This window comes from Epinephelus lanceolatus, chromosome 14 (assembly GCF_041903045.1).
Source record: "Epinephelus lanceolatus isolate andai-2023 chromosome 14, ASM4190304v1, whole genome shotgun sequence".
In the NCBI taxonomy this organism is placed as follows: Eukaryota; Metazoa; Chordata; class Actinopteri; order Perciformes; family Serranidae; genus Epinephelus; species Epinephelus lanceolatus.
The window spans coordinates 38,787,706-38,798,684 of record NC_135747.1 but is presented as its reverse complement, the minus strand read 5'-3'; the positions used below and the strand labels follow the sequence as shown (position 1 = coordinate 38,798,684).

Genomic DNA, 10,979 nt, shown 5'->3' with positions numbered 1-10,979 from the left:
CTGAAAGTGGCCAGGGTGTGGCAGAGCCCAGAGCACATCTCATGGAACTGCCAGAGGCCCAATGCTGAATGCTGTCCTGGGCTTGGCCTTATGTGCCAGCTGAGGTAGTAGCCAACATCAAGTGTTTTTCCTGGCCCAAAATGAGGCGGACGTGGTACTATCCTGATCACACTTCTGCATGTATATTGTGCCTTCAACTGGCTCAAGAAAACACTTTATACAAGCAACATCTTTTAGGAGTTGTAATAATATTATGATTGAATAACAGAGCAATTATTAATAAACTGTGGCAAAATTGTTACATGATAAGTCAATTGGGATTTTTTTTTATAGTCCTAGTAATAGTTGTTTGTGTACTGAGGTAGCCGATCACATGACTTGCATGAGGTGTCTGAGACTGGGAATATGTCCACAAATACTGACATGTTGAATATCTTGCAAAACAAATTTATTCTGCCAGCAAAATATCATTTACACAAATGTAGAGCTCCTGTTTTTGAAGCATTTAGAAAATAATTTAAGAAATAACTGCATTTTAAGTAATCCCCTCTCATACACTTTTATAAGACCATTCCACCATTTGGTGACTTTAATTTTCTGCACTGTTGTTGTAACCCCCACTGAGGTCAATGTCCTTTCCCTAGCTTTGGGTTTCCTGAAGCACATATAGATCCCGCTTATACGACAACGATTTCAACTGAAAACAGTAAACTTTAGTTGCGTTGTGGCTGATCGTTTACATGACAGCAACGTTTTGGGTGCCTGAAAACACAACGTTTTGAAAACGGGTTCCAGAGTGCAGTTTTTTGGAAACAGCACCATCTCCATTGTCATGTAAACTTGAAATATGCAGTTCCTCTGAAAATCAAGACTTTTCGCACCTGCGCATTACGGTTCCAGTCACTAGGCATGTGCGAGAAAGTCGACCATCACAACAACAATGGCAGACTCCCAAGCTCTGTTTGTGCTGCTCACCATGTTGAATTTATCAACGCTTCTCCATCAAAGGGTAGCTTTACTGTGGCATTTTTGGTCATTTTTGCAGATCCGTGTGCACAGCAATTGTTATCGAAACGTTGTCGTCTGAACGCGGAACTTATTTCAAAATGAAAATGAGGAACAATTCCGTTTTCAGCGGATTGTTTTCGTGTAAACATGGCAATAATGTCCTGCCAAACATTTGACTAATTAAGCAGAGGCTTTGCAATTTAGTTTTCCACCTCTAGGTCTCCTTCCTCTAGAGTTCAGGCCTCCAGAGTTTGATGAGGTTGTTTACAAGTGTTCTTGCTTAAGAGTTTTAATGAGATCCATGGAGGGTTAAACAATCTTTTAAAAATGAACATTCCACAGACCCAAACACTTTACTCTGTGAATTCTGTAGATGAATACTCTCTAAGTGTGTTTTCAGGTCAGGTAAATGAAAAAGACTCTCCAGTCAAGGTTACATTTTATTCAGTGACGGCTCTTTTCACAGTTATTTCCTTGTGTATAATCTGTCTGTTCAGTTGTTTAACAAGCTTAATGGATGATGAATTAAATGTAACATATATAACTCTTGGTGGGCATGTCGAAGTGGACAAATACAGATATGTTTATTTTGTGATTATGTTCATAGTATATGTTCTAATAATATGCAGTAATTCCACTATTGTGCACCTTATCTGGGTTCACAAAAACCTTCATGAGCCTATGTACATTTTCATTGCAGCTTTGTTACTGAACTCTGTCCTTTTCAGCACTGCTGTCTACCCAAAGCTTTTGATTGACTTTTTATCTGAAAAACAGATCATATCATATTCTGCGTGTCTCTTTCAGTTTCAGATGTTTTACTCGTTAGGTGGTTCAGAGTTCTTACTGTTGGCAGCCATGTCTTATGACAGGTATGTTTCAATATGTAAACCTCTGAAATATCCAACTATCATGACCAAAACAACTGTCAGTATTTTCCTGGTTTTAGCTTGGGTTCTGCCTGCTTGCCAGGTTGCAGTGCCAGCTGGTTTGAGTGCCAATAAAAAAATCTGTGGCTTTATTTTACAAGGAGTTTTTTGTAACAACACAGTTTATAAACTTCAATGTGTGATCTCAAGAGTACAAATTATACATGATATGGTAATTTTGCTTAATATTGCACTTGTCCCTGTGCTTTTCATCCTTTTTACATACACCCGAATACTTCTAATAACCTATCGAAGTAGTCAAGCAGTCAGACAGAAAGCTGCACAGACATGTTTACCTCATCTGATAGTTTTAATCAACTTCTCCTGTCTGTGTGCATATGATGTCATTAGGGCTCAGATGGAATCTGACTTTTCCAAAACTGTAAGGTTGATAATGTCTCTCCAAATCATAACGTATCACCCTCTTTTTAATCCAATCATGTATGGGCTAAAGATGAAAGAAATTTCTAAACACCTCAAGAAGTTGTTCTTTCAAGCCAAAATTGTCTGATGTATTAACACTTCTGTAATTTCAGAATTGAGGATAATTTACGTAGGTTTTAAATCATTTCTACGATGAATGCACAGAAAAGAATATTGCCAACTTTAATGTGTCATCACTCATCAATTTACTGTTATTAAAATCACCCCTTTTTGCTGATCAAGTGATCAAGGTTTCCTCTTCAGATGGCAATTTCTGTCATTTAAACTGTTTCACCTAAATAATGTTTTCTGACATTGTTTGAAAGCATAGAAACCATGATTAGTTCGTACACAATTTTTTTTTCTTTTAATTTACACTGAAGGATATATGCAAATCAAGCAAAACTTTATATGGTGTAAAAACAGAGACTGGTTCTTGAATGAATTACACCACAAAAGCACCGTCTCACAAGCACATATCCCATTTATAGTGATTTAGTGTATAATGTCTCTGGGTTTCTTAAATGAGTTTATGGTTGGGTTTATTAAATGAGTTTATGGTTCATGGTTATAAATTGAAGATTGCTATTTTAAGTATTATGTTAACATGATAAAATGCTCTTTTTTTATGGGTTAATCTGTGAAGTTTTAACAGCGTTTAACACAAGAACATATTCCTGTGTTGAAGAAATCCTTATGTTTTCCTTTATTCTGTTTTTGTTTAGAAATACATCAAAATCATCCCAGTGACATGTTAATTTACATGAGCAGATTTTGTTAATGAACAAGTTGTTACTGTAAATTTGTGCCATCTGAAACAAAACAAAATTAAAATAATGATTACATTAGCATGTATGTATGGTCCCCTGTGAGGTTCATCTGCACTGTGAAGCTGCAGAAAACACAAACATGGAAACAGACACACCATGGAAACCACTGGCCTACAGAAGAGCCATGACACTGAAGGAAACAGCTGAGAGTCTGACAGCCTGATGCAAGCTAATTTGATAATCTGAGGATTTGGAATAAATATCCAATACGTGGTAGAAGACTTTTAATAAATCTTTAGAGGTCTAATGAATATACACAGCATGTATGTTATATTTGATATTCTTCAGCCAAACATGGCCAAAACGGCTCAACTCTTTGATCTGTGTCTGCCCTCAGGCTGATACAGGATTACACAGTAATATGAGCAACTACACATGCAACACTTGTCATGAAAATGACCAGCAAAATCTCAGCGCCAAATATAAAATCTACTCATTGCCAGTTGCGTGAAGTCAACCCATATGTATATGTTTCTTCAACATTTTTAGCCTGGCTGCATTATTTAAAGAACTGTCAGACAATACAAGTATACGAGAAGTTCCAATAATTTAGCCAAGAAGGTGTTAGTGGTGGTGTGATAGTGATGAAAAATGTCACCTTATGTCCTGACTATTTTGTGGTCATTTTACAATTCAATTACAAATCCACTATATTCCATATGAAGACTTTATAGTTTGATCTTTATTGTCATTGCACAAGTACAACAAAAATAAAATATGCATACCCTTTTTTTCATCAGATTATTAAAACCTTGATTGGACCTGATTCTGTTTTATAAATGTTGATCATTGTGGTGCTCGGCCCATGTGTAGAACCCTCATTTCCACACCCACAGTTAGCCATAAATAAATGTAGAAACGCCCTTAAACATCTGTTTGCATATCCATACTTGTGTCTCTTCATCAACCATGAGACCTGTCAATGAGAAATACAGGATGGTTAGGATAACTGCGATGGAAGTCATCACTCAAGAACTAATCCAGAATATAATCAGGTTTGTAACCCTTCCCAATGACCAAGTTTTAGAGTCCCCATCCTAGGAATGAATCCCCAGGAGGCACATGACAGTAAAGATGGTCTCTCCATCAACAAACTGGGGGGTGGTGAGGGTTCCAATGAGACCTTTAATTGGTTCAATCTTGGAGACGCGAAAGGATGGATGAATCCTCATAATCCTGAGAAACCAAAGACTCACCACCTTAGTCCCTTCCTTCTGTGCTCCCTCTTTAGCAACTCCATCCATTTGCCCCATCCTCTGTTCATCCTCCTGACCAACTTCCCTGTCAGCATAATCCCTGCCACTGTTCAATATCTGTTCCATTCACCTGAGGTCTCCTGCTCTGCTACTGTCCAGGACCATGGCCATCTGCCTGAGCTTGTCTACCCTACTGATCTTCATTATCCAGGCCCCATCTCTCTGCTTCTCCCTGAATCCCTAATCCAGACCCTCTGATTTTACTGTGCTGTGGCATCATCACCTTCTCCTTCCTTGCCATTCCCTCCATATACACTTCTTTCTTATCAAAATATTTTTTATGCAGTTCATAAAAAAATGTTAGGAAAAGACACCAAAACCTGCCCTTGAGTCTGCCGAAGGACCTCTCCACTGTGTCTCTGTGATTCCTTTGACCTCAGAAGAGAGCCTCATTATCCAAGGGAGAAGAGCTTTAAAATTCTTAAATTGCTCTGTCCATCCAGGCAACTTAGTGCTGTCCTGGCCACTACAGTGCAATGAGTTGGATCAAAATACTCAGGCATCATGTGCTTTGCCAGATCACCCAAAGTAAATGTCCCAGAACAACATTCTGTGATACACTGGGCTGTCCGCTGGACCATGGTGTCTTATATGGTTATCATCTGTGGCTCCAGCAACCAGTAGCAAACTCTGTTTATCTTGAACGGCCTGTTTAATCCTTTTTTTTAACATACACCAACTTGGTGCTCCTTGACACATCTTCAGTGATATAACCTGGGGTCACTGGGTGTTTTGGGTCTTTCAACAATCAGACACCCTCTCCCAGGCGCCCCAGCCGGGGTTGATCAAGCCCCGACTTGTGTCCAGGTAGCTCTACCCCACCCACAACTCTCCTCTCCTGATTCACAGCCACCTTAATGCCACCTCTGCTGCATCAGTGGCCAACTTGATGGCTCTTCTCCTCCTGGCCCCTGTGATGCCCAGCATCTTGTAGACCCTACAGAGGGACTGGCCCTCAAACCCTCTGCATCCCACCTCGATGGGCTCACACCTTGCTTGCCACCCATTGCTTCGGCATTCCTCCACCAGCTTGGTATACTTGGCCCTCTTCCTCTCATTGGCCTCCTCGATGTGGTCCTCCCAAGTCATGGTGAGTTTCAAGAGGATGACCTGCTTGGAGGCTTCAGAGGTCAGCACTATGTCTGGCGATGTTGTGGCAACAGTTTCTGGGAACTTCAGCTGCCTCCCCAAATCAACTTTCAGCTCCCAGTCTTGTTTCAACTGTGCAGGACATGGCTTTTTATATAGCTGTTTCATCATATTATTAATGCAGTTTTATAACTAGGTTCGGGAACAAAGACCACGCCTCAAACACATCCCATTTCTGTCCAAAAGTATTTAAGCACACCTGATGCATTCGCTTTCCCTTCGACACATTTCTCACATCGACAGACGTGCACTTCATGTGTAACCACAGGCTTACCTCAATCTAAAATTAATACAAACTCTAGTTTTTATTGTATCAATTAATCAACTCACCATGGATCCAGAGCTGCAGAACAATCCTCCTGATCCAGACGAAATCCACCCGAAGGCAATTATCCTTGAGTCATATAATTCCCGCAGCAGTCGGACTACAGACAAACTTTCAGGCAGAGCCGCAAGCGTTGGCCAGCTCCTCCATTCCACCTGCCCCACAAACTCTCTCCGATTCCGGATCGATCCTCTTCTCCGTCCACAAGGGTCAAGAATCGCGGTTGCCATCGGCGCTGCCGCACATGCACATTCTCCACATGTTCCCAATGATGCATTGCCGTGCACTCACGGCGCAGCCTTCTCCACGCAATAGCACTGTCCACATCACAACCCAAACCGGACACCAGAGACCAGGCGGTGGACAGTCTCCAACGCGTCCTGAAATGAAAAGGAATTCCCTCCAACTGCAGCCACACAGCTGGGTTCCATCGCCACTTCATTAAACACCACGTCTATGTAACTGTCGGCATCTGGGAATCCTCACCGAGACATCCATGCTGGGATCGCTGCCACGACATCACAGACTCCAGCCCCTCGAGGGCAGCAGCCAGTACCATTAGCTCCCCCAGCCATTGCTCATTCACCCCAATGCATCTATAACCCTTCTCTTCGTCCCAGTTTTTTCTAATGCAACTTCATATTTTCAACTCTCGTTTTCACTCTCTCGCATCTACCCTCCACTTCGTCCTAGTTTTTGTAACACAACCTCATACTTCCGACTGTCTCTCATTCTCACCCCAGAGAAGTAAATCAATGCAGCCTCTGTGTCTGGTCACTTCCCGCAGTGCTCTGAATTTGCCCCAATGCATCTACAACCCTCCACTTTGTCCCAGTTTATCTAACACAACTTTATACTTCCAACTCTCTGTCGTTCTCACTCCTGAGAAGTAAATCAATGCAGCCTCCACCGCTGGCCACCAGATTTGCTCCCATGTTTGCAACAGTCGTAACCATTTCCTCCTCCCAGAGCCTTGTATATCCATCCCAGACAAGCATTAATGGACAACTTCCTGCCCCATGTTTATCCCCTTCTCTCATTCGTTTATCCTTCCGTTATTAATTCCAGAAATTCTGACAATTAGCACCAGCCTCCAACCTTTCGACTGTTTACTTGGGTTGTCTCTTCGCACGGAGCCACTGTAACCATTTATCAGCAGAAAATTCTTGACCACATTAAAATTCCTGGGCGCTGTTGTCATTAGTAAACATCACACATATGCAATATGATTCCAAACTCCCATGCACTCTTGAAGCTCTCTTTGGGGCTCTATCCGAAGCCGAGCTCATGAAGAGACAACTCCGCCACTCTGTTTCACTCCCAGGATCCCTCCTGTGTTCCTGCCTTTGACTCAACACATTCATCACCGTGCTCGCCAGCTACCCTCCATCCCTCATCCCTTCGTCCCACATCCCTCAACCCTTCATCCCTCAACCCTCTATCCCTCATCCCTCATCCATTTGACCCTTCATCCCATAATCCATCATATGCAATAAATCATTCAAAATCTTTATCTTATTGGTGTGGCCTTTGGTAGTGAATTGTCAGTTACCACTTCTTGAGTGTTTAGGTTGATTTATAAACAAAAAAACAAGTGAAAGTCCAGGGTTGTTGGACCTGTCCCACCGACCCCATAAGGGCTTTCAAGCTCCTTCTATTACCTTGTTATTGTAGCGTTTCTACCATCCTCCAGCGTATCATACAGCAAGTGCCATCTGTCCGCATATCATACTGCTGTGACAGATGCCATCCAGTCTACCAACTGTATACCATAATACAGTGAAAGGTTCTTTCTGATTGCGTTACAAACTAATGGTGCCCAGCAGCATATCATACCACCGCAAAAGGTGGCTTTTGACATCTGTGTCTGACATTGAATCATTGACAAAGTGGCGGTATTTGACATCTTCGGAATGAGAACAGGCAGGTATTGCAGACACCAAAGTGCATCGCACAGAACTGCCAGAGGAAGAAGGCTTACTTGGGCTCAGCCTTCAGTGCCAGCTGTGGCAGTAGCCAGTATCAGCTTGACAGGTTGATTGAGCTTGAACACGTAGACATGTCCGGATCCAGACGACCAACTAGCCAGAGGCTTTGCAGTTACATTTTCAACCTCTTGTCCTTTGGGTTTCCTTCCTTTAGAGTTCAGGCCTCCAAAGACTGATGAGGAGAGTGTGATGAAATTGTTTACAAGTTAGTTGTTCTTGCTAATGAGATCCATGGTGAGCAAAGCAATATGATAAATAAGAGAATGTTCCACGGACTCAAACACTTCACGGTGAATTCTGGAGATGAAAACTCTCTCAGTGTGTTTTCAGGTCAGGTAATTGAAAAAAGACTCTCCAGTCAAGGTTACATGTTTATTCAATAACAGCTCTTTTCACAGTTATTTCCTTGTGTATAATCTGTCTGTTCAGTTTTTTAACAACCTTAATGGATGATGAATTAAATGTAACATATATAACTTTTGGTGGGCATGTCGAAGTGGACAAATACAGATATGTGTATTTTGTGATTATGTTCATAGTATATGTTCTAATAATATGCAGTAATTCCACTATTGTGTACCTTATCTGGGTTCACAAAAACCTTCATGAGCCTATGTACATTTTCATTGCAGCTTTGTTACTGAACTCTGTCCTTTTCAGCACTGCTGTCTACCCAAAGCTTTTGATTGACTTTTTATCTGAAAAACAGATCATATCATATTCTGCGTGTCTCTTTCAGTTTCATGTATTCTACTCTTTAGGTGGTTCAGAGTTCTTACTGCTGGCAGTCATGGCTTATGACAGATATGTTTCAATATGTAGACCTCTGAAATATCCAACTATCATGACCAAAACAACTGTCAGTATTTTCCTGGTTTTAGCTTGGGTTCTGCCTGCTTGCCAGATGGCAGTGCCAGCTGGTTTGAGTGCTAATGAAAAACTTTGTACCTTTACTTTAAAAGGAGTTTTTTGTAACAACACAGTTTATAAACTTCAATGTGTGATCTCAAAAGCACGTTTTGTACGAGATATGATTATACTGGTTAATGTTGCACTTGTCCCTGTGCTTTTCATACTTTTTACATACACTAGGATATTCCTAATAACTTATCAGAATGGTAGAGAAGTCAGAAAAAAGGCTGCACAGACTTGTTTACCGCACTTGATCGTTTTGGTAAACCTTTCCTGTTTGTGTGTTTATGATGTCATTATAGTTGGACTGGAACCTGTTTTTCCAGAAATTGTTCATCTAATAATGACTTTACAAATTGTTTTGTATCACCCTCTATTTAATCCAATCATGTACGGAGTAAAGATGAAAGAAATTTCCAAACACCTTAAGAGGTTGTTCTGTCAAGCCAAAATGAAGTAATGCATAAACACTGATTAGTGTCTTATTTTTAACTGTAATCATGGATTAATCAAGGATAAGTGACTCCCTGTGATCGTTTGGTTTTGTTTAACCTCTCTAACTCCGCCTGGACGCCGACGTCCTCACCCTCGGTATTGCTGGATTCAGGGAGCTCTCAATTTTTCAAAAATAACATTGTTTTTCTTTTATTTCTTATGGATTTCGCACCAGAGCAGCCTAAACACACAAAGTCCAAAATTGCGATGAGTGGTGACAAGTCATGTCATACCGTTTTTCGACGGGAAAAGTTACAGGATTACTCGCGATCTTATGCAGAGCACGAGTAGGGACTTAAATCTTTTATAAAAGGTAAGAGTCTCACTCCTACCACTATTTTTGGCTGAGATATGCCGCCTAGAAAGTGGGATCATAACTTTCACGTTTCATATGGCTTTATTTGGTGATATTTTATGGTGTTTCTGTGTCATAAACAACATCAGCTATCATAATCACACCTGATTTCAAAAAGGTACAATGTTTGAAGCTGGCTGAGTGTTGTTTGATCACTGATAGTACTGTTTTGAAGCAGAGTGAGCTCTCTTGTCATTTGGAGCTCCGCGTGGATCTTTTCATAGACAAAACACTGTAGAATGGTCATACTTTGAGCAATCTTCTTCAAATTTGAAACAAATGTTCATTGACAGTGTGCCTACAGCCCCACAGTGTCATTTACCTGCTCAGATGAAGCCACAGACAGTTATTCATCCTATAATACATTTTTTATTTTATTTTAGGCAAAATCTTCAACTTTTTACTGACTTCAGAGGCCCATTACTCTGTCTCTGTATCACCTAGAGTGTTTCTGACATTTTCAAAAGAACTTCAGGGAGTTTTCTTTCTGGCAAGACCTCATGCATGCATGTAGTCAGAGCGGTTCAGAGGCTACAGTCATTTTAATTTGGGTATGTCATTTTAGGTGTTTTCGCTACAAAATGGGGGTGAAGTGCAATGTCAGAATTTGTTAGTATGACTTATACACAGTAAAGCAAACATCAGCCTTGAAAATGTAACGACTGATCAATGAATTTTAGAACATAGTATCTTCATTCTGTTATGTGATCACAAGTTTCATTCTGAATTTGTTGCTCTAAAATAATTGTTTCAATATCACACACTCACACATGCACATACACACATACAACAAACAAAAGGTTAATTTACAGTAACAGGTTATTCCGTCTTTGTTTTCCTTTATCGTGTGTTTTGTGTGCAATTCAGGGAATATCAATTAAACTGTTGTTACAAATGAACTGTTTAACACAGCTGTCACAGGGCCAGAACTTCCACTGAGATTTTGGGGTCATGTCATCAGTGTTTCTGATTAAAATCACGTTCGATCACACTGAACTTCTATAACAGTTAACATGACTTTTAAACATCTAGCATCTTTAAATGTGGTGTTATGTTTACACAACTGACAGACATATAACTTTGAAGAAAAAAAAGATAAGAATGATACGTTATACTATCTATCTAAACAAAGAAAAAATTCCAACATTCCACTCTCAAAGTCAACACATGAAATTCAGGTATAGGAAAAATAAGGTTGATACTGGGTATTTTTTCTGAATTGTTATGGGTTCATTATAAGCCTGTTATTGGAAGAACAGTGTTCTTTCCACAATCATTTCCTTGTGTATCTGCCTCTTTGAGAATCTTA

The 10,979-nt window shown here is 40.4% G+C and overlaps 2 protein-coding genes across 2 annotated transcripts; both read left to right on the top strand.

Annotated features, from left to right (window-relative positions):
* Positions 1–1,180: 1,180 nt before the first annotated feature.
* LOC117251760 (olfactory receptor 6N2-like) lies at positions 1,181–2,448 on the top strand. Its single transcript, XM_033618289.2, has one exon. The coding sequence runs from the start codon at positions 1,336–1,338 to the stop codon at positions 2,446–2,448; it is 1,113 nt and encodes a 370-aa protein (XP_033474180.2). The 5' UTR covers positions 1,181–1,335.
* A 5,887-nt stretch (positions 2,449–8,335) lies between these two features.
* LOC117251756 (olfactory receptor 6N2-like) lies at positions 8,336–9,280 on the top strand. The gene has a single exon (XM_033618283.2). It carries the CDS (start codon positions 8,354–8,356, stop codon positions 9,278–9,280), a length of 927 nt encoding a protein of 308 aa, XP_033474174.1. The 5' UTR covers positions 8,336–8,353.
* The last annotated feature ends 1,699 nt before the right edge of the window (positions 9,281–10,979 follow it).